Genomic DNA, 24,388 nt, shown 5'->3' with positions numbered 1-24,388 from the left:
ACTCTGTCTCAAAAAAAAGAATTAGCCAAGCATGTGGTCACACACCTGTAGACTCAGCTACTCAAGAGGCTGAGGTGGCAAGATAGCTTGATCTCAGGAGATTGAGGCTGCAGGACCCATGATCACGTCACTGCTCTCCAGCCTGGGCGACAGAACAAAACCGTCTCAAAAACAAAAAAAAAAAGGAAAAAACGGAAACCTAGGTATATGAAGCCATCACGGAACTGATGTACTATATAAGCCAGAGCCAACCTTTGTTGGAACTCACCTGATCTTAATAAACTCCTTGTCGTTTAAGCCATTTTGAAGTGGAGTTTTACTGCTTATAGTTAAATAAGTATCATTCTGGATTTCCACGTGTTGGCTTATATAAAAAAACTGAAATTATAAGACTGAGCCCTGTGTTTATGACTCAGAAGCATGACTTACTAACTTTGTGAATGGGGGCAGGGCACTAACCATCTTGAGGTACAAGTGAAACGACAGCATGTATTTTATAAGTACAGTTATGAAAAAAGAGAGGACAACTCAGTGTGTTAGCTGTACAATGTCTATAAACATTTAACAGTCAGACAAGTTCTGGCAAACAACCTAGTATATCAAGTGGGGCCAATAATGGATCTACACCCCAACCCCAGAATGTTTAAATCCAAGATGCTCCACCCAATGTCCACATTATGAAAACTGCCCCCTCTATGACCAAACACATTTGAAGTCAAAGGAAACAATTGTGACTGCATGAATGCTAATAAATGAAAATTTTATTTGGGTCAGCATTAGCATTCTGATTTTTAAAGATTAGATATAGAGATATCACAAATTTGATCTTCAACCCAAACTTTTTTTTTTTTTTTTTTTTTGAGACAAAGTCTCACTCTGTTGCCCAGGCTGGAGTGCAGTGGCGCGATCTCGGCTCACACACCATTCTCCTGCCTCAGCCTCCTGAGTAGCTCGGATTACAGGCGCCCGCCACCACGCCTGGCTAATTTTTTGTATTTTTATTAGAGACAGGGTTTCACTGTGTTAGTCAGGATGGTCTCAATCTCCTGACCTCGTGATCTGCCCGCCTCGGCCTCCCAAAATGCTGGGATTACAGGCATGCAATCCAAACTTTAAATCCCTTATAATACCATGCTGGAAAACAGCATGAAGTATAATCAACTGTGAAACAGGTTAAAGCTGGGTGCAGCAGCTCACACCTATAATCCCAGTACTTTGGGAGGCTGAGGCAGGAGGATAGCTTGAGGCCAGGAGTTCAAGACCAGCCTGAGCAACATAGCAATACCCCGTCTCTATTAGGGGGGAAAAAAAAAACAGTTGAGCCAACAACATGATAGGGATATGGTCTGCTATTGGCAGCAATTCAAACAACATGGCTCAAGCAATCTCTATTAAAGTGTTTGGAACAAGAAATTAACAGAGCGGCATATTCATGAAGTATAGATTTTTTTTTTCTGTGAATATCAACTATTCTGTACCAGAGACACATTCTGAAATTTACATTATTCTTCTTAAAGATTTTATTAGAAAGTACTTAAAGTACTTAAATACTTCATACATTAGTATTTAAGTACTTAAGTTAGTACTTAAATTAGTATTTAATAATAATAATAAACAAGCACTAAAGAATATTTAATTGCAGAAGTAGAAAATACATTGTGAACTTCCTAAGTTATCAATCACGTTATGAGAATGTAAGTTTTATGTATTAAAAAATAAAACAAGGCAAAAGCTTTATTGCACTTAACAATATACAAAATAGAATAAATATACAAAATAAAAAATCCATTATCAGACTGTAGATACAAAATAGTTATTTGCATGTAATAAACATTAATATTTCAATAAAAAATATTTTAAATAAAATAGAATAGTATTACCAGACTGTATTAGGACAGTATAGTATCACAAAACGTTATAGGAAATAGTAACAATCTGCAAATAACAGAATTTTTTCTATTACATACTAAATACAAGTTTTATCTCCATTTATGCAAATCATTAAAGAAAATGTTAAAGAATTCTTATTCTAATTTTTTGTACTTTTATTCTAGAACTGTGTATTGCAATTTCCAAGAAATAACCTACAGTTTCCCAGAAGGATTCTTTTTAATACTGGCAGTCTTCCTGTTCAATACACAAAATACCAATCTTTTCTTCTGTCAGAAAACTCAAAATTAAAAACTACACCAGGCTCTTTGTTCAGTGTTTTCTCCTCTTCTTGGATGCAGTGAACTCTAAAGACATAAAGTTTAAAAGTCAGTCAGATCTAAAAATAAAAAACAACTGACACTTACATGATAACATCTAATTGATAATATACATTTCAACTACATAGATGTCTAACTGGTACAACACAATAAGAATACCCTCACAGCAAAGACACAACAAAAAAATCTTAAACCTGACATATTCAAGAATTTTCTCTTCAAAATGATATACCAGTTTAAAACATACTATCAGCCAGGTGCAGTGGCTCACGCCTGTAATCCCAGCACTTTGGGAGGCTAAGGTGGGTGAATCATGAGGTCAGGGGATCAAGACCATCCTGGCTAACATGGTGAAACCCCGTCTCTACTAAAATAAATACAAAAAATGAGCCGGGCGTGGTGGCACGTGTCTATAGTCCCAGCTACTCAGGAGGCTGAAACAGGAGAATTGCTTGAACACAGGAGGTGGAGGTTGCAGTGAGCCAAGATCGTGCCACTGCACTCCAGCCTGGACGACAGAGCGAGACTCCATCTCAAACAAACAAACAAACAAACAAAAAAACACATAACAACAAAAAATACTACCTCCATTGAGATAGTAAGATCTCAATCCTATTGCAATATCAATCTATTGAGATAGTGGCCCTTAGTCATTCTAAATCCTAATTAATAATAAGTTACTGTGAAGTTGTTTCATATGGGTACACCCTCCCTATAATTATATGAACCCAGGGTGCTAGATCTCAAAGGTATTTAGGCCAGTACTAAGAAGAAGAAAATGACTAAGATTTCAATTTCATTTCAATTAAACCTAGAAATGTAACCCAAAACACTAGTACCACACATCATTCTGGCTACCACAGGAGATGCCAGAACCAACACTCGAATAATTGTCCATCTAGAAACAGCACGAACCTAAAGGTTACTGATCATTAAAAGCAAAGAAAGTAATAGAAAACACAAAAACATGAAAATTATAAAAGATGTGGCAAAAAGAAATATTCCGGCCGGGTGCAGTGGCTCCCGCCTGTAATCCCAGCACTTTGGGAAGCCAAAGCAAGCAGATCACTTAAGGTCAGGAGTTCAAGACCAGCCTGGCCAACACGGTGAAACCCCATCTCTACAAAAATACAAAAATGAGCCGGGCATGATGGTGGGTGCCTGTAATCCCAGCTACTTGGGAGGTTGAGGCAGGAGAATCACTTGAACCCGGGAGATGGTGTTTGCAGTGAGCTGAGATCACGCCATTGCACTCCAGCCTGGGTGACAGAGCAAGACTCTGTCTCAAAAAAAAAAAAGAAAAAAAGAAAAGAAAAGAAAAAAAAATATTCCCCACCAGTGAAACACAAAAGGGAAATGGCAGAAAAAGAAAAAGAGAAAAGACAAGTAAAAAAAAAAAAATTAAGATGAAAACAAATTCCTAAGCCAGGCACGGTGGCTCATGCCTATAATCCCAGCACTTTGGAAGGCTGAGGCAAGTGGATCACTAGAGCCCAGGAGTTTGAGACCAGCCTAGGCAACACAGTGAGACCCTGTCTCTACAAAAAATACAAAAATTAGCCAGGCATGGTGGCATGTGCCTTCAGTCCCAGCGACTCAAGAGGCTGAGGCGGGAGGGGAGGATAGCCTGAGCCGGGGAGGTCGAAGCTGTAGTAAGTCACTGTGATCGAATCACCGCACTCCAGCCTGGGCAACCCAGCAAGACCCTGTCTCATGAAAAAAAATAAAACAAATTCCTGGAAGAGAGGAGCAGTCAGGATTAGAAGTACTGAAACACTGTCCAGATGAAAGCAGGTCAGAGGTCTGACAGAGACATCTCTACAAAGATGAAACTGATAAGATACCTAATGGGTATCCATACCATTCATTTATTGTATTATCCCTGACTTTGAGATGTCATTAATGATATGACTAATACTGAAATTCTCCAATGGGTCAAAGATGAAAGGATCACAAGAACACACAGCAAACTGTCATGTTCCTCAAGGGTTCTAAACCTTGATGCTCTACGAGTATAAGTTAGTTTACTTGACTAGTTTGACAAAATTTTATCTGTACCTGTTCCACTCAAACTTTCATTCTCTTCTTCTTCTGTAATTACAGGCATACTCTGACTTAAAGGTTTATCTTCCTTGTGTATATTCTGCACATTACCTAGAAATATTTAGAAAATGATTTATATGAAAGCAAAGAATATTATAATCTTTGAGAAAACATTTTACAAAAACTCATTATTACAGCATAAAAATTAGACATGTAAAAACTGAAACTGTAATGGTAAACAGAAATATGCATTCTAGAATACCTATATTTTTTCAAATACTAACATATTTGTATTTATACTGTGAAAATAGTCTCTAGTTCTTCCACTAGAGAAAACAGAGAAAAAAGGAATAAACAAAATTAGCCAAACACAAATACCATATTTAATCTTTATCACACATGACAGGGGTTATATATCTGCAGCCATCAAAGAATAATCACATATGTTACTTCAACTTTATTAAATTAATTACAAATGTAATTTTTGAGTTTAACAGCCTTACTTTTGGATGTGAACATACTTTCTTTTCTCACCACATATGCTCTACAAGATATATTCCTCTAGTCATAGTTTGCGATTGACTTTCCATTTTCAAAAACACTAGAGGTTCTCTACATCAACCTTCTGTTACCTGAAGAAGTATCCCAACCAAATTTATCAGATACCATTGTCATATCAAGTACCATTTAGCACACAATTTCCATGTCCCAAAAGCAACCCCCATACACAGTGACTGTTTTTTATGCTGTTTTTCTTTGCCCCAACACTTTTATCATTTGATATATCTTGCTATTTTTTTTTTTTTTTTAATGGAGTCTCACTCTGTCACCCAGGCTGCAGTGCAGTGGCGCGATCTTGGCTCATTGCAACCTCTGCCTCCTGGGTTCAAGCAATTCTCCTGCCTCTGCCTCCTGAGCCTGCACACTAAGAACAGAAAGACGTTCACTACAATAAGTGTAACAGAAACACTATGTTTTAAAAAAAAAAAAAAAAAAAGACATACGAACAAAGCACTGCGGCATGAAGCCATTTAGTATAAACTGCCCCACACTTAAGCTATTTTTTTTTTTGAGACAGTCTCTCTCTGTAGCCCAGGCTGGAGTATAGTAGTGTAATCTCAGCTCACTGCAACCTCTGCCTCCCAGGCTTAAATGATTCTCATGCCTCAGCCTCCTGAGTAGCTGGGACTACAGGTGCATGCCATCACGCCCAGCTAATTTCTGTATTTGTAGTAGAGATGGGGGTTCCACCATGCTGGCCAGGCTGGTTTCAAACTCCTGACCTCAAGTGATCCACCTGCCTCGACCTCCCAAACTGCTGGGATTACAGGTGTGAGCCACCGCACCCGGCCTATTTCTTGATAGAATCATTACATTATAAAACCCAGTAACATAATCCTTATGATGGTGACCGTGACTTGTCAGGAGAAAATTAAATTATGTTAAGGATACAGTGTTCCAGAAAATAAGAGCATAAAATATATTTGACTTTAATATATTTATAATTACAAAAATGATAAATGTAGAAAAAAGGAAACATATAAAAGAGAATGCAATATATTTGAGAAAGATAGCCAAAAATAATTAAATTTTTAAAAAGCAAATTTTGGCTGGGGGTGGTGGCTCACGCCTGTAATCCCAGCACTTTGGGAGGCTGAGGGGGGTGGATCACAAGGTCAGGAGTTCAGGACCAGTCTGGCCAACATGGTGAAACCCTGCTTCTACTAAAAATACAAAAATTAGCTGGGCATGGTGGTGGGTGCCTGTAATCCCAGCTACCCAGGAGACTGAGGCAGGAGAATTGCTTGAATCCAGGAGGCGGAGGTTGCAGTGAGCCGAGATCGCACCACTGCACTCCAGCTCTGGGCGACAGAGCAAGACTCCATCTTGGGAGCGAACAAAAAAGTAAATTTCAACATTGTAATCATTAACCTCAATTATCCATAAAACGAACTCCCTAGAAGGTCTCAGGTGGGCAGTTTTACTATGCTCAAAGCTAAATGTGTGGGGTGCAATGATCAGTAATAGACCATTACTGATTATTCAAACAAATGATTACTAGTCAGGCAGCTAGAATACAACTAACAACAAATTTACTTAAGTGTATGTCTAATCTGAGCTCCAGATCCACACCTCCAGTGACCTGGGAGGTAGCACAGTATGACTACTGAATCAGGCTTGGATTCAGACAGACTCATTCCAGTCTCAGTTCTGCTATGTATTATCTAGAAGGCCTTGGACATGTGAGAAAAAGTTTGTCAGATAAAAAGTGTTACACAGCCGGGTGCGGTGGCTTGCGCCTGTAATCTCAGCACTTTGGGAGGCTGAGGTGGGTGGATTATTTGAGGCCAGGAGTTCGAGACCAACCTGGCCAACATGGTAAGACCCCATCTCTACTAAAAATACAAAAATCAGCCAGGCATGGTGGCGAGCGCCTGTAATCGCAGCTACTGGGGAGGCTGAGGCAGGAGAATCGCTTGAACCCAGGAGGTGGAGGTTGCAGTGAGCCGAGATCGTGCCACTGCACTCCAGCCTGGGTGACAGAGCAACACTCCGTCTCAAAAAAAAGTGTCTCATAAATAGTAGTTGCTGTCATCTTCATCCATCATAGCACTGGTATTACTGATGTCCTATCAACATGCATGTTATATTCCAGGAATGGTGAGCACATAATTGAAGCTTAAATAACACAAGCTTAAGTAAATTCCATCAATATACTGAGCACTCATTAATACACCAATTAATTATTACAGAAATCAGTCTGGAAAGGCGGACTGAAGCGAATTCTCCCCCCAGTGAAATCTTTATTGTGTCATCATATTTCTCCAGCAAGGACACAAATATCCTCCCAGGTGCTCAGACATTAAGCATTCTTGTCTCACCCCTCTCCACTAGTCTCCGTATTTGGCTCTTATGTCTGTTAGCCTTGCTTCTCTAATTCCTACAACCATGTGGCACACGCTCATTACTCCTAAATCTGAACTACCGCAACAGCCCTCTACTTAGTGTTCCTATTTTCAGTTTGTTCTCAGCTACCTACCATTCTACTCCCAGACTGATTTTCAAGGAAAACTTTGGGCATGCCACTTTCTTGCTCAAAAGTTTCAGTTGATTCCCCGTCTGCCTACTAACTGAAGTGTAAACTTGTTGATTCCACATTTAAGGCCTGGTCACAATACAATCCTCAACCTATTTTTCCAGCACTTTTAACATTTAACTCCCCAACATACCCCCTTTACAATCCAGCCTAAATGGACCCCTCACTCTATACTTCCCAGCTACTTTGCCTTTTTCACACCAGCCCCTCTACTTGTCTGAGTCTATGAAATTATGTTTACCTTATTTGTAAAAAGGTTTTTGGATTTCTACTGATTAGTAAAGTAACACATAGTTATATAAAATCCAAACATTACAGACATTTATGGATAGTTTCTCATACTATCCTTGAAAATTAACCACTGGTAATACTTCATACACGTCTAGATTTCTTCAGTGCTATATATTATGTTCATGTGTGTATGTATGTATTTTTTTTATTAATAGAAACGAGATCATACTCTTTTTTAAAAAGCCTTTTCACTATGAAATGTATAGATTATGTTGTGTTTTATTTTTAGTTGACATATTTTGGATATACTTTCATAATACAGAGCTTTCCCTAGCCTTTTTTTTTTTTTTTTTGAGACGGAGTCTTGCTCTGTCACCCAGGCTGAAGAGCAGTGGCGCTATCTCAGCTCACTGCAACCTCCGTCTCCTGGGCTCAAGCGATTCTCCTGCCTCAGACTCCCAAGTAGCTGGGACTACAGGCACCCGCCACCACACCCAGCTAATTTTTGTATTTTTAGTAGAGGCGGGGTTTCACCATATTGGCCAGCTGGCCAGGCTGGTCTTGAACTCCTGACCTTGTGATCTGCCTGCCTCGGCCTCCCAAAGTGCTGGGACTACAGGCGTCAGCCACTGTGCCCAGCCTCCCTAGCTTTTTAGTAACTGCAAAGTATTCTTTTGTATGGACTGAAAATAATTTTATTTACCCATTATACATATGAGTTGTTTAGTTTGCCATTTCAAATAATCCTGCAATGAATTTCCTTTTATATTTATGATTTGTACAGAATAAATTCCTAGCAATTCTAAAAGGCATGTACATTTAAAATTTTGACATGATTCTAAATTGCTCTATGAAAAGAATGTGCCAATTTACTCTCCCACTTAAACTGAGATTTTATTTCCTCACACTTTCATTATCAATGGGTATTATCTTTCATCTTTATCAAATAACATAAAAATCATGTTTTAATTTATGTATCTTTAATTATAAATGAAATTCAATTATTTCCTATATGCACTGACTGCCTGCCTGCATTTGTTATTGCCTGTTCACGTACTAAGCTATTTATCTACTGGGTGGTGGCCCTTTTCTTATTCATTTATAAGAGCTCTTTTAAAATTAGAAATTTTAACAGTATCATATGTGCAAATGGATTTGTAAGATCTTTTGCCTTTTATGGAACTGAAGGCTCCTCTTTTTGAAAAACTGTCAAAAATACCTTTCCACTGTATGGAAATGAACGTTTGATTAATGAGAAGCTACAAAGTAAGCATTTGGGTCTTTACTATTCAGGTAACTACTTCTGCTTCAGAGTATTTACAATACCTTAGCTGGATTAGTTAAGCCATGATGGAGATCTGAATTCAGATCACATTTTATAATACTTTATTCTTTCTCATGGGTAAATCCTCCCTAACACCCTGAGAAAATTCATTAACAAATCTCAGATGTACTATAGAGCCTGTCCTTAAGTTAGTTTCAGAATTTACAAAGCAGTTGTTTTCAGGAATTAATTAAGATATGATTGGTGATATCATAAATCACACCTGTCACACATTCAAGATGAAAGTTCATTTCATTTAACTTCTTTCTTTTCCCATTTTGTTCTTGTTCCTCCTTTGTTCCTCAATCACATTAAAAAAATTTTTTCAGGTCTTCAAGAAAGCAGCTTGGCCGGCTTATCTTGTTGCTGTGCCTACATGAAGGCAATTAATAAAAAGTGCTTGTGAGGGTTTCTAAACCTAAATATCTTTGGTACTTCTGTTAAAGTGAACTAAATACGGCCTGAGAAGGACTCTGTACTTCTATATTTGAGTCCTTGTGGACAAACTGCAATCTAGCTTAATAGGTAGACAAGATTGAAAACCAAATTTAGGAGTATGTGCCTGAACAATAGCTGAGTCTTGGCCAATCCCAGCGGCAGTACTTCAACCATTCATACACTGCTGAGCCTTCAAACTGTGTTCAAATAAGGCAAATGCACAGCTGTAACCAATCCAGCTGTTCTGTACCTCACTTCCGATTTCTGTACCTCATTTCCCTTTTGTTGGCTATAAATCTTCCACCACGTGGCTGCACTGGAGTCTCTGAATCTGCTGTGATTCTGGGGGTTGTGCGATACTCGAAACGTTCACTGCTCAATTAAACTCCTTTAAATTTAATTCAGCTGAACATTTTCTTTTCAGAAAAAAAATTTTAATTTACCAGAAGTTAATTTCTGAAATATAATCAAACAAAACAATCTTTTCCTTATGTCTTCTCTTTTTGTTCGTGTTTGGCCACCAGTCAGGTTTACTGAAGTATTATTAACATACAATAAAATTCACCCATTTTTGCTGTACAGAGAAGTTTGGACAAATGCATGGCTGTGCAATCTACCACTGCAACGAAAATATAGATTTCCATCACCCCAAAAGTTTCTCTGTGCCACTTTGCATTCAATACCTTCCCCTACCCCTAAGTCCCTAGCAACCAAATATATGTTTTCTGTCCCTACAGATTTGCCTTTTCCAGAATGTCATATAAATAGAATCACAGAGTATACAGCCTTTTGCGTCTGTCTGCTTTCACAGAGCACACTGAATTCAGATTCATCTATGTTGTTACATGTATGATAGCTCTTTTATTGCTGGGTTGTATTTCATTGTATGGATATGCCACAGTTTATCCAATCAGCAGTGGAAGGATTTTTAGGCTGTTTGCAGTTCTTGCAATTATGAATAAAGCCACATAAACTTTTGCATACACATTTCTGTGTGAACATTAAGTGTTCATTTCTCTTGAGTAAATACCAAGGAATAGTATTTCTGGGTCAGATGGTAAGCACATTTACCTTTTAAAAACTAGGAGTTTTCTAAAGTAACCACATCATTCTGGATTCACACCAGGAAAGACGCAGGTTCCTCTTGTTCCAAATCCTCAACAGCTTTTTTCATTACAATTTTTGTTTTGCTTTGTGGGGTTCTTTTTGTTGTTGCCATTCAGGGTTTAGTGGAATGTCACTGTGGTCTTAATTTTCATTTCTCTAGTAACTAAAGATGCTGAGCATCTTTTCATATGATTATTTGCCATCCATATCTTTTCTTTGGTGAAATGTTTTAGCCATTTCTTCATTGGGTGGGCTGTATATTTATTGAGTTAGACTTCTTTATATATTACTATTTTGGATACAAGACCTTTATCAGGGAAGTAGTTTGCAAAAATTTTCTCCCAGTCTGTGGCTTATCTTCTCATCTTCTTAACAGTGTCTTCTGAAGACAAAAATTGTAACTTTGAGAATGCCAATTTATCAATTTTTTTTTTTGTTTCATGATTTGCTTGTGTTTTTGTGTCATGTATTTAAAAATCTTGCCCAACCCAAGAACACAAACATTTTTCTCCTACATATTTTTTCACAAGTTTTATAATTTAGGTTTCAAATTTAGGTCCATAATCCATTTTGAATTTTTTTTTGGATAAGATAAGGGATATTGGTCTTTATTCTTGCAATGTCAGTAAGCTGCAAAGTGTTCCCTCTTGTATTTTCTGAAAGAATCTAGATCACTCCTTTCTTAAATGTTTGCTAAAATTTCCAGAGAAGCCTGGGAATTTAATTTCTTTAGCAGTGTGAGAGGAAAATAAATCTTGGGACCCCAAAATCACTAAGCTAAAGGGAAAAGTCAAGCTGGGAACTGCTTAGGGCAAACCAGCCTCCCATTCTATTCAAAGTGATCCCTCTGAGGCTCACCTAAGACAAATGCATATCTGATTGCTTCCTCTCCCTTACTGCTTATGTGAAAATGCAGATTCATTGAGCCAGAGTAAATTGCGTATTATTTGTATTACGTGGAAGGCCATCAAAGACTCAAAAAATGCAATGCAACTTTTTGTCTTACCTACTTCTAACCTGGAAGCCCCCACTTGTTGCCTTACCAGACCAAACCAATGTACAACTTACACATATTGATGATGTGTCATATCTCCCTAAAATGTATAAAAGCAAACTGTATCCCAACCACACTGGGCACATGTCTCAGGACTTCCTGAGGTTGTATCACAGGCACATCCTTAACCCAGGCAAAATAAACTTCTAAATCAACAGAGACCTGTCTCAGATATTTTGGGGTCTCAGTAGACATTAGACTATTCAGATTTCTTCCGTCAGTTTTTGAAACTTGTGTCTCTCTCTCTTTTTTTTTTTTGAGACAGAGTTTCCCTCTTGTTGCCCAGGTTGGAGCGCAAAGGCTCCAACTTGGTGCGATCTTGGCTCACCGCAACCTCCACCTCCCGGGTTCAAGCAATTCTTCTGCCTCAGTCTCCCAAGTAGCTGGGATTACATGCATGTGCCACCAAGCCCAGCTAGTTTTGTATTTTTAGTAAAGACGGGGATTCTCCATGTTGGCCAGGCTGGTCTCGAACTCCCGACCTCAGGTGATCCACCTGCCTCGGCCTCCCAAAGTGCTGTGATTACAAGCATGAGCCACCGTGCCCAGCCTGGAAACTTGTGCCTCTTAATAAATTTATTCATTTTATTTAAGCTACCTAACTTACCGGCATAAAATTATTTATAATTTTGCCTTGGTCACCTTTTAATCTTTGTAAGGTCTACAGTGGTAACCCTTACCTTCCTAAATTTTTGTTCCTAATTATTTTTCGGCAAATTCTCTTTAGAATATTTTTAGGCGTAAAATCATTCACATATATATGATAATTTTCTAGGCTCTCTTTCTGATGTCACATCTCCCTTCACTCTCCTATCTAATTACACTGACTAGCTCTTTAAGAGCAATGTTAAACAAAACTGTGATACTTCTTGCATATTACCATTGAACATGAGGCAGTTTGTAATCTAATACACAAGTGCACACACACACTTTTAAGATTAAAGAAATAATCTTCTATTTTATCTAGGGCAGGAGTTAACAAACTATGGCCCCTGGACCAAATGTGACCAACCACCTGCTTTTATACAGTTTTACTGGACTACGACCACACTAATGTGTGTTGGTATTATCTATAGCTACTTTCACATTACAATGGTAGAGCTGAGTAGTTGTGACAGAAACACGGCTCACAAAACCTAAAATATTTACTACCTGGCCCTTTACAGAAACAGTTTGCTGACTCCTTGATCTAGAGGATTTTTTTTTTTTTAATTCAAGAATGGATGGTAGATATTATCAAATGTCTTCTTTGGTAACTATTAAATTCACATTTTCCCCTTTAACCTATTGATGTGGTAAATCATATTAATAGATTCTGAATGCATCCTGAAATAAGTGTACTCAGTCAAGGTGTTTTTGTGTCTAGGATTATTTTTGATACATGTGACTTAGGATTTTTTCAGTAATACTCATAAGTGAGTTTAGTCTAACAATTTTCTTCACAATATCCTTTAGCATTGTGAAAGCAAGTAGAAAAATCTCCTTTTGAACTATTTCTTGATCATACTTAACAAATATGGTATCTCCTCTGAATTCTCAGTGCACTTCAAACTACTGCTATACAACTTAATCATATCTGGGACATATTAAAGGTATTTAACTTCAGTTCTCCCTCCATTGCTTCAATATAGAGGAAAAAATGCTAAAAGGCTGTTAACTTATCTTCATATATTCCTGCAGTAGTTGACAGTGAATTTCGTTATTAGTCATTAAATATTTACTGTTTCTTATGCTCCTTTTTCTCTCACCTTAAGTAAACCTGTTAGTCAAATTCCAAATTTATGTAGGGTGCATATACATTATTCACACAATTTTAAAAAAACCAAACTATTGCCGGGTGAGGTGGCTCACGCCTGTAATCCCAGCATTTTGTGAGGTCAAGGCGGGCGAATCACAAAGTCAGGAGTTCAAGACCAGACTGGCCAACATAGTGAAACCCCGTCTCTACTAAAAATACAAAAAAAAATTACCCAGGCGTGGTGGCGGGCGCCTATAGTCCCAGCTAATTGGGAGGCTGAGACAGGAGAATCGCTTGAACCCGGGAGACAAAGGTTGCAGTGAGCCGAGACCGCGCCACTGCACTCCAGCCTGGGCAACACAGCAAGACTCTGTCTCAAGAAAACAAAACAAAAAAAACAAAAAAAACCAAACTATTGAAATACATACGAAAGTTATTTCCTTAAGAAGAAAGGTAATTTTACAGATACACTGTGTCAAAGAAAAAGGACATCTTAATACAGCTAAAAAGAAACATGGTTTATAGAATGCATTATTTATATCTCATTCTACAAATAAGTTTGATTCACACACAAAAATTACCACTAAAATATGCACTGGAGGCCGCGTATGGTGGCTCATGCCTGTAATCTCAGCACTTTGGGAGGCCAAGGCAGGTGGATCACCTGAGGTCAGGAGTCCAAGACCAGCCTGGCCAACATGGTGAAACCCCATCTCTACTAAAAAAAATACAAAAAAAAATTAGCTGGGTATGGTGGCAGGTGCCTGTAGTCCCAGCTACCCAGGAGGCTGAGGCAGGAGAATTGCTTGAACCTGGGAGGCGGAGGTTTCAGTGAGCCAAGATCGTGCCATTGCACTCCAGCCTGGGCAACAAGAGCAAAACTCCCTCTCAAAAAAAAAAAAAAAAAGTGCACTGGATAATTCTAGACTAATTTCATAACTATCTAGCTATTAATTGATATATCACTTTAGACAAGTTATTTAATCTGTATAGGCCTAAATTTTTTTTTTTTTTTTTTTTTTTTTTGAGAGAGTCTTGCTCTGTCACCTACGCTGGAGTGAAGTGACATGATCTTAGCTCACTGCAACCTCCGCCTTCCGGGTTCAAGCAATTCTCGTGCCTCAGCCTCTCAAGTAGCTGGGATTACAGGCATGCGCTACCATGCCCGACTTTTATATTTTTAGTAGAAACAGGGTTTCACCATGTTGGCCAGGCTGGACTTGAACTCCTGACCTCAAGTGATCCGCCCACCTAGGCCTCTCAAAGTGCTGGGATTACAGGCATGAACCATAGCACCCGGCCAGGCCAAAATTTCATCATCTATAAAATGATACATTTGATATGATTCCTAGGATCCCTTTCAAGCAATAAGATTCCAAGAATCTAACAGAATTTATTTTTAATATTAAATCTCACAAAAATGTTCTCAAACAAGTATCTAATCCTTCTTAACAAGTAAGTAAAGATGAGTCAAAGTTGTAAATAAAACCCATTATCCTTTGTTGAATCTTAGTAAGACTTTAAAAAGTTACCTTTGTTTCTGAAAGACATCTTCCTTCCTGCTGGTTTCAATCTTTCTTTCTTCTCTTTTTTCCTAGTTGCTTTGACTTGCCCTTGACCAGATGCAGAATCAGAGTCAGAAGAGTCAAGTTTAACTTGACGATGCCTTCTTGATTTGGATGCCTTAAGAGTACAATCCAATTAACCAATAAATTATAAAATGAATCCAAATGATAGGTAATTCAGAGGAAGACAAAATGTACAATCAAAGATGAGGAAAGATTTACAGAAATATCTGTCTCATAAAGTACTTTACCATTACCCCTGGCTGGTTTACTATAACTACCTGTGTCATGTAAATAGTCTCTTATTTTTATAACCTGAAGTTTCCTGCAGCTGTCATCACCATCTACTCACATGGGCTTAAAATGAAGTTGTTCTATTATCTGGCATGGTTGGGCAACAAAGGTGTAGAGGCATCTTCTAATAAATTTATTTCCCTTAGGCACTACCACACATTCCAAGTAGAAGTACTTCACGCTTGGCTCCAGGTTTGGCCATGTGGCCCAGATCTGGCTGCAGTGAGTTTAACATCCCCATGGCCAGGGTAATTTGTTGGGAGTAGGGAGGCAAGCAGGCAGGGTATGTGGTATGTATCATGGCTAATGAAATGCTATTTTTGGAATTGTCTAACTATTAAGAAGGAAAAATTCTTTCTTGCCTTGGAAGCTAAAGCTGGGAACATGCAAGGCTGGAGCTGTCAGGAAAACAGCACTTGACGGCAGTGAAAATGGAGGGCCAGTCTTAATGACAGCTTTGTCTGAGACACAGATATCTTTAGCCAATCCTGGCTAAGGATTTGTTTTGTTACATCAGTAGGTGAATTCCCTTACTTGCTTAAGCAAAGAATTTTCAGTTAATGCTGTATATGCAATACAGGTATTAACAATTCTTTTTTCTTTTCTCTTTTTCTTTTGAGACGGAGTCTTGCTTTGTCACCCAGGCTGGAGTGCAGTGGCACGACCTCAGCTCACTGCAACCTCTACCTCCCGGGGTTCACACCATTCTCCTGCCTTAGCCTCCCGAGTAGCTGGGACTACTGGTGCCCACCACCACACCCGGTTAATTTTTTGTATTTTTAGTAGAGATGGGGTTTCACCGTGTTAGCCAGGATGGTCTTGATCTCCTGACCTCATGATCCGCCCACCTCTGCCTCCCAAAGTGCTTACAGGCATGAGCCACTGCGCCCGGCCAACAATTCTTAAAAAGCAACCACGTATAGCTGTCTCTCAGTATCCATGGAGGATTAGTTCCAGGACTTCCTTCAGATACCAAAATTCAGAGAAGCTCAAATTCCTGATATAAAATTGTGTAGTATTTGCATATAACCTATGCACTTCCTCCCATATACTTTTAATCATCTCTAGATTACTTATAATACCTAATACTGTGTAAATGATTGTCATATTATTCAAGGAATAATGGCAAGGAAAAAAGTCCATACATATTTGGTACAGATGCATTTTTTTTTTCAAATATTTTCAATCCACAATTGGTTCAATCCATGGATGCAGAAACCAGATACACTACAGTAACCAAAACAGCATGGTACTGGTACAAAAACAGACACACAGACCAATGGAACAGGACAGAGAACTCAGAAATAAAGCCACACACCTACAACCACCTGATGGTTGACAGAGTTGACAACAAAAATTGACAAGTGAGACCTAATTAAACTACAGAGCCTCTGTACAACAAAAGAAACAACAGAGTAAACAGACAACCTACAAAATGAGAGAAAATAGTCACAAACTTTGCATTCAATAAAGGTCTAATATTCATAATCTATAAGAAAATTAATTCAACAAACAAAAAACCACCCCATTAAAAAATGGGCAAAGGGCTGGGCACAGTGGCTCACATCTGTAATCCTAGCACTTTGGAAGGCTGAGGTGGGACTGAAAAAACAGGAAGGTGCATTGAAAATCTATAGAAAATAGTGTCTCATTCCTCAACCTCAGAGCTAGGCAACTGATCTCCTGTACAAAACAGAAGGCCTGCTCCCTGAAGAGGCTAAACGAGAAAGGCTGCGGGCTCAAAGGAAACTGGTGTAGGTGAGGAAGGAGATGAGGCCTCTTATCGAAAATAGAGGGGCTGAGTGAAACCTGCATAAGGAATGGTGAGCCTCGTGGCTGATTCTCTCTGTAGGCTCCCAAAACATTGGCAGCTGGGCTTATTTCCCACCCTCCTCCCCTAGACAAGGGAGTGAAAGATTGCTCTCTAAATAACTAGATCCAAGACAAAGAAATCTAGAGGTTAGATAAGCTCTTGATCTCCTCTTGACCACCCTTAAATATGAAAAGACATCTGAGGATCTTCAATCATTTTTAAAAAGCCAACAAAATGCGCCAGGTGCACTGGCTCACGCCTGTAATCCCAGCACTTTGGGAGGCCGAGGCAGGTGGATCACCTGAGGTCGGGAGTTCGAGACCAGCCTGGTGAACATGGAGAAACCCCAACTCTACTAAAAATACAAAATTAGCCATGCGTGGTGACGCATGCCTTTGTAATCCCAGCTACTCAAGAGGCTGAGGCAGGAGAAGCACTTGAACCTGGGAGGCGGAGGTTGCAGTGAGACAAAATTACATCACTGCACTCCAGCCTGGGCAACAAGAGCAAAACTCCGTCTCAAAAAAAAAAAAAGCCAACAAAGGGAAAGAGTTCAAACAAATAGAAAAAAAAGAACTCAAAGGAAATAGGAGGAACCATCAAAAAAAACTGTAGTTAATACCCTTGAAGAGAAAAAGTTATTGCATCCTGTGAAAAAGAAAAATACGTTAAAAAAAATAAAACAAGAAACATTCAGAGAACAAAAAAAATTATTGGTAATGAAAAAATATCAGGGGAAATTTTTTTAAATCAATATAATGGTTCAGAAGATAAAAGCCTAAGAAATCTACCTGAAAATAGAAAATGAGACAGAGACTGGAAATAGAAGAGAAAAATAAGAAAAGCTGAAGAAGAGAAAAGATGCAGGAAAGAACATTTGTATCAAAGAAACAATACAGAAACTTCTTCAGAACTGAAGGATATCAGATTGAAAGGAGGTCACCATGAGTGCCAAGGGCAATAAACAAAAAAGATGTACACCAAGTTACATTATATGTATTAAATGAAATTTCAGAACTCCAGGGACAAAGCAAAACCTAAAACCTTCCAAAATCAGAAATACTAGAAGCTGGAAGACAATAAAGGAATGGCATCAAAATTCCAGGTAAATATCAGAAGAAACTGCTAAAAGAGAAGAAGTCAAAGATGCTGCCTCTCAAGGTTAGGCATACAAGGGTGGGAAGTGGCAGAGAAGGGGACTGTTGTGCTATATAATCTCTCTAGCATTATTTGACTTTTAAAACTAAGTACATGTATTACTACTTTGATGAAAAATTGAAATATAATTTAAAAAGCAGTCAAGTTCCAAATTACCTTATTAAAGAATAACTTACCTGTATGACAACTGAAAAGGCCTTTGATTTTATTTTCGCTAACGATTCTGCCCTTTCACATCTCTGGATGTAAAATAAGAAGGAAAAAAAGTTAAAACACACAAACATTAGGTGAAAAACTGAATACTCAAGTATTTATTATCAGAAGTAAGATTTCAGACAGAATGTAGGGTAAAAGAAACTAACATACATTGGGTATACATTGAGTACACACACATAGACATACACCATATTCTCTCACAGATGTAGCAGGTGCCATAACACCATCCCCATAGTTAGAGATCATTTTCATTCAGGATTCAAGGAGGACAGTATGAATGAAAGCCTGGGTGATCAGGCAGAACCCTGAACTGCCATTCCCTCCTCATCTGCCTATACTCAAAGACGGCTCCTTGTCTCATCCACTAAGATGGATGAAAACTCTGGAGGCAGGAAGCAGTATATAGTATAATAGCTTGGGCTCTACACTGGTTGAAAGGCTGACAAGTGAGAAAAGATATATTACAAAAGCCTGATCCCGATCCTCTACGAACTGAGGGCACCTTCCATAGTCAAGCTGTCCTTTCCCTGCGGAAAACTATTATCATCCTCTCTCCCAACCTACACCTGATGTGGCCTCCACAAGGCTTCCAGTAAAGAACAAACTACCTTTTCACAGAAGCATGATTCAGAATTTTCTCTTATATGTCTTATAATACTGACCATGGGTCACAATGCTCAGTATACAGAATCACAGCCACACATAATATGAATTGCAAAGTTTTCTGACCTCTGTTTCTTGCGAATTTCCTTCCATTTTTTCTTCTCCATCATTCATTTTTGATTTTAAGGATGGATTCTAAAAGAGCAAAAAAGATACATACACACACACACACAAATTTACAATTCAATTAACTGCAAATCAATTTTAGAACAGTGAGAAATCATTTTTAATAAATGAAAAACTAAAAGATCATTCACATTATATACCACCTAACCTTAAGATCACAGGTTTCAAAATGTTCTACAATTCATCAATAAAATGCTTAAATCCTCCTAACTAATGTGGTAGTCTTTATGTGGTAGTAAGAAAACGGGCTTATTCTCCTTTCCTTCAGGTTTTCAGAGCTTGTAGTAATGCTCTTTGAAGAGAGTTTATCTATTAAAAGAGCATACTGGCTATGCATGGTGGCTAATCCTGTAATCCTAATACTTTGGGAGGCTGAGGTGGGAGGATCGCTTGAGGCCAGGAGTTCCAAACCAGCCTGGGCAACATAGCAAGACCCCATCTCTACAAAAAAAAAATTAAAACTAAACTGGTTCTATCCCTGGCAACATAGCAAGACCCTGTCTCTACAAAAAACAAAAAAAAATTAGTTGGGCATGGGTGGCACATGTCTGCAAACCCAGTAACACAGAAGGCTGAGGTGGGTGGATCACTTAAGCCTGGGAGGTTGAGGCTGCAGTGAGCTGTAGTCATGCCACTGCATTCCAGCCAGGGTGACAGAGCAAGAAGACCCTGTCTATATACATATATATAAAGAATACCAACAAATTTTTACATTAAATGCCTAAGTCATTTGTGTAACCTATTTGTAGGACTTAAAGTATCCAAACATTCTAAAACTTGCTATCTCTCATTAAAATAAATGCAGAGGAATAGTTATTTTCTTCTTCCCAAGACTATCATCTTATCAGTTTCCTTGTTTATCTTTTCTAAAATTAAGTTTTGAGCCAGCTTCCTTTATATAACAGAAAGTGAAAAAGTAGCAAGAAATCTTTCTGAAAAACAATATATAGATAACAATATCTGTGTGGCATTTGTGAAAACACCAACACATTATCAAGACACATAGTAAGTAATCAGAAATTGCTTACTTTAAAAAAATTTTTTTTCCTAGATTTACTAAAATAAGATGGAGTAATAGTTTCAAAAGTAAATTTCACAAGGCTAGCCTTTAGGTTTCCAGGGTAAAAAAGTTTCTCTAGCTGGAAAAGGCTAATGTGAAATATGGGTAGCTCTAGCACCAATACTTTTGGTTAAATAAACTAAGTTGAAGATCTGTGTTGATCAGACTTGCAAAAAGATAAACCATACCAGGTAGACAATGTGTAAACAGAGAAACACCTGCCCTATCACAGTAGGAAAAGCCACCACTCAGGTCCCACCGTCTGCTGTCATGCAGCAAAGTGGAATCAGTGTTACCAGACCTTCTGAATTTTAAGAGAAGTTGTATGTCTAGAATTTTAGGTGAAGCCCACAAATGCTTAAAAGTTGGTAATTAACTCAAAAATTTTAAACAGTGTTAGAATCAACACTATGCCAAACAAAACACATCTGCGTGCAGGATTTAGCCCAAAGACTGAGTGTGCAACCCCTAAAAAATGCCAAATTATAAAGTCTGTAATAAATCTGTGGTATAACAAGATTATTTACTGTTCTACCAAAAAAAAAAAAATACATATATACTCCATTTATAAGGTTAAATAACATCACATACCTAATAAGTGACAAAAGTGGAACTAGAAAAGCCAAGCCCTCTAAATCTTAGCTCCACAGGATTACAGCCTCTAAAACTAGGCTGCCTCTCAACATTATCATCCATGGATAAACATTCGTGTAAAATACAATGGTGAGGCACCAAACAAGTGATTGCATACCTTTCTGTCTTTCTGCCACTGCTGATGCTCCAAAACTATGTTCTTAATATTGTCAAAAAAATCATCCTTTATCAAGCTGAGGGCTTTATCTGGTTTGGACTTATCAACTGAAATTACACGTTTCATGTTCTGATAATGATCATGAACATTCAGCATTTCCTAAAAGTAAAAAGATGAGTCCTTTATTTCCTCACTTTTTGAGGAGAAACTAAAAGGCAAAACCAACACAAAATAGTCACCTTCCAAAGAGACTTCCAGTTGATAGGGAATAACATGCTACAGTATATTGAAAATAACATAATCATGTAATCAAAATAGTACAACTTCATTAACACAGAGGTATGGATTCCAGAGGTATGGATTTACTGACTTACCTCAACAAACATTAACTAAGATATAAGATACACTTATGGGAAGACGTTGGGGAAAGACAAATCAGTCAACATACAATTCCATTCTAGAATATCACAATTATTTGTAGCATGACATATCAGTAATATCGCTACTGATAACTAAGATATTTTTATATTATATTGTCACGTCAAGAATATTTACATAGTCCTTTATGCTCTGCTGGAAATTCCTATGTAACGACTCTCATCCAACCTGCCACAGAAATCCCAAAACCTATGTGCCTGTTCCCATAAGCTTCACCATTGCTTCACCGATAAGATTCAGGATTAAAAGATACAGAGGGTAGGCCGGGTGTGGTGGCTCATGCCTATAATCCCAGCACTTTGGGAGGCCAAGGTGGGAGGATCATGAGATCAGGAGTTCAAGACCAGACTGGCCAACATGGTGAAACCCCGTCTCTGCTAAAAATACAAAAATTAGCCAGGTATGGGGGTGGGCGCTTGTAATCCCAGCTACCTGGGAGGCTGAGGTAGGAGAATTGCTTGAATCTGAGAGGCGGAGGTTGCAGTGAGCCAAGATCGCACCGCCACTGCACTCCAGCAGGGGCAACAGAGCAAGACTCCATCTCAAAAAAAAAAAAAAAAAAGAAAGAAAGAAATAGAGGGTGATTTATGACACCATTTGTGGCATTATTTATTAGATCTTCTTCCACCAAAAATCTCCAGCCAAATGGGCAGATCTGTGGAGTAAGGAAAAAGACAGCATACTACAGGTGGACTTAAGAAAACCTGGCATAGGGACTTGGCTCTAAGATCAAGAGAGAACTACTGACACTTCCATCACAGATGGACATTGCAACATCTGAGTCATCCCTAACTCAGACCACTCAATTCATTTCCAGATTTTGGTAGAATCAACACCTGTTCAAGAAATGAGAAACTAGGCCAGGCACAGTGGCTGACTCCTGTAATCCCAGCACTCTGGGAGGCCGAGGCGGCCAGATCACCTGAGGTCTGGAGTTCGAGACCAGCCAGACCAACATGGAGAAACCCCATCTCTACTAAAAATACAAAGTTAGCCGGGTGTGGTGGCACATGCCTGTAATCGCAGCTACTCGGGAGGCTGACGCAGGAGAATCACTGGAACCTGGGAGGCAGAGGTTGCGGTGAGCCAAGATCGCACCATTGCACTCCAGCCTGCGCAACAAGAGTGAAACTCCGTCCCTCAAAAAAAAAAAAAAAAAAATGAGAAACTGATCAATAGTGGTGAGTGCTCATATATGCAGGATCTGCAATGGGAGAACAGTGTCCAGACATGGAGAGCCCCTAACTCTTTACAGTTTACAGTGGCTATACTCTCATTATTTTTACTTCATGTGATAGAGAAAGACCACAGTTTTTGAATCTGAGCTCTGTCATTTGCTCAATGGATGACAACGGGGAAGTCCCTCAACCTAAGAATCACGTTCACGTTTCGCATTTGTACAAAATGAACAAACCCACCATTGTTAAGTATTAAACAAGCTTACACAGGTGAAAGTATTCTGTAGAATGTAAAGCACTATACAAGATTAAAGAAGCCAGGCACGGTAGTGTGCACCTGTAGTCCCAGCTACTCAGAAGGCTGAGGCATGAGGATGGCTTGAGCCCAGGAATTCAAGGCCAACTCAGGCAACATAGCAAGACCCCCACTCTTTAAAACAAAAAAAAAAAAAGAAAATTAAATAAGAAATAAAAGACAGTGCATGGACTTTGGAGCCTTATAGACTTGCACATTCAAACACAGTGTCTGTACCTTATTGTGCCTCACCTTATACAAACTACTTAACTTCTCTAAACTTCAGTTTCCTTATTTTTAAAACTGGGGGCCGGGCACAATGGCTTATGCCTGTAATCCCAGCACTTTGGAAGGCCAAGGTAGGCAGATCACCTGAGGTCAGGAGTTCGAGACCAGCCTGGCCAACATAGTGAAACCCCATTTCTAATAAAAATACAAAAAATTAGCCGGGCATGGTGGCGGGTGCCTGTTGTCCGAGCTACTCGGGAGGCGGAGGAAGGAGAATTGCTTGAACCTGGGAGGTGGGGAGGTGGAGGTTGCAGTGAGCTGAGATCGTGCCACTGCACTCCAGCCTGTGCAGTAAGAGGGAAACTCTGTCTTAAAAAAAAAAAAAAAAAAAAAGGCCAGGCACAGTGGCTCACACCTGTAATCCCAGCACTTTGGGAGGCCGAGGCGGGAAGATCACGAGGTCAGGAGATCAAGACCATCCTGGCTAACACGGTGAAACCCTGTCTCTACTAAAAAAATACAAAAAATTAGCTGGGCATGGTGGCGGGCGCCTGTAGTCCCATCTACTCGGGAGGCTGATGCAGGAGAATGGCATGAACCCGGGAGGCAGAGCTTGCAGTGAGCCAAGATCGCACTCCAGCCTGGGCGACAGAGGGAGACTCCATCTCAAAAAAAAAAAAAAAAAAAAAAAAAACTAGGGAAATACCACCTCCTCTGCAGGGTTACTATGGTAATTAGTGAGATAACATACATAAAACATCTAGCATAGTTCCAGGCATATGGTGAGTACTCAGCACACAATGTCCATTATTATAACTGTATAAATGAAGAAATAGAAATGAAATAATTTGCTCAAGGGCCTACTTACATAGCAGCGGGCTAGAATTAGAAGTCAAATGTTTTGATTCAGTACCCTGTTCTCTTTTCATTTTATTACGCCTCCTTAACCACAAAACTAGAACAAGTGCCAGAATCATGACCAGCATTCAGATCTTCTGAAATGAAGACTTAATAGCAGTTGCAGGCAGTAGAAGGAAAATTTAAAAGTATTAAATTTAAGAATTATCAGTGAGAATGGATCACAGGCTATGCTAGGACAAAAGATATACAGCCATGAAGTATCAAGGGACAAGGCTCTCAAAGCAATTATGTCACAAGCCTGAGATCCGACAGAGCCAGGATAACTTCACAGACTATTCCATTCCTAAAAGCTTCCAGGTATAGGCATTTCATAGCCTGACCCTTCTGATACACTTCTCTATTCACTCTAAAAGAGTAGACCTTTGTTCATCACCCCCAACTTAAAAGAGCTTAGAATGAAAAAGCATGTTGAAAAAGATACGTTGAAAAAATATTTACAT

General features: G+C 38.9%; 1 protein-coding gene across 2 annotated transcripts in view; it reads right to left on the bottom strand.

Annotated features, from left to right (window-relative positions):
- Positions 1-743: 743 nt before the first annotated feature.
- The window catches only part of SNAPC1 (small nuclear RNA activating complex polypeptide 1), a 33,840-nt gene continuing 10,195 nt past the window's right edge, over positions 744-24,388 (bottom strand). For both annotated transcript variants that reach the window (XM_054448649.2, XM_054448650.2), the window contains 6 exons: positions 20,889-21,047; positions 19,018-19,086; positions 18,249-18,311; positions 14,775-14,925; positions 4,269-4,364; positions 744-2,237 (listed from right to left, as the gene is read on the bottom strand). In XM_054448649.2, the coding sequence (XP_054304624.1) occupies positions 2,203-2,237; positions 4,269-4,364; positions 14,775-14,925; positions 18,249-18,311; positions 19,018-19,086; positions 20,889-21,047 (573 nt within the window). In that variant the 3' untranslated portion in view covers positions 744-2,202. The remainder of the gene's footprint in view (positions 2,238-4,268; positions 4,365-14,774; positions 14,926-18,248; positions 18,312-19,017; positions 19,087-20,888; positions 21,048-24,388) is intronic.

Source organism: Pongo pygmaeus, chromosome 15 (assembly GCF_028885625.2).
Source record: "Pongo pygmaeus isolate AG05252 chromosome 15, NHGRI_mPonPyg2-v2.0_pri, whole genome shotgun sequence".
In the NCBI taxonomy this organism is placed as follows: domain Eukaryota; kingdom Metazoa; phylum Chordata; class Mammalia; order Primates; family Hominidae; genus Pongo; species Pongo pygmaeus.
The sequence above is the reverse complement of the archived record's forward strand: the minus strand, read 5'-3'. Positions and strand labels throughout refer to the sequence as shown.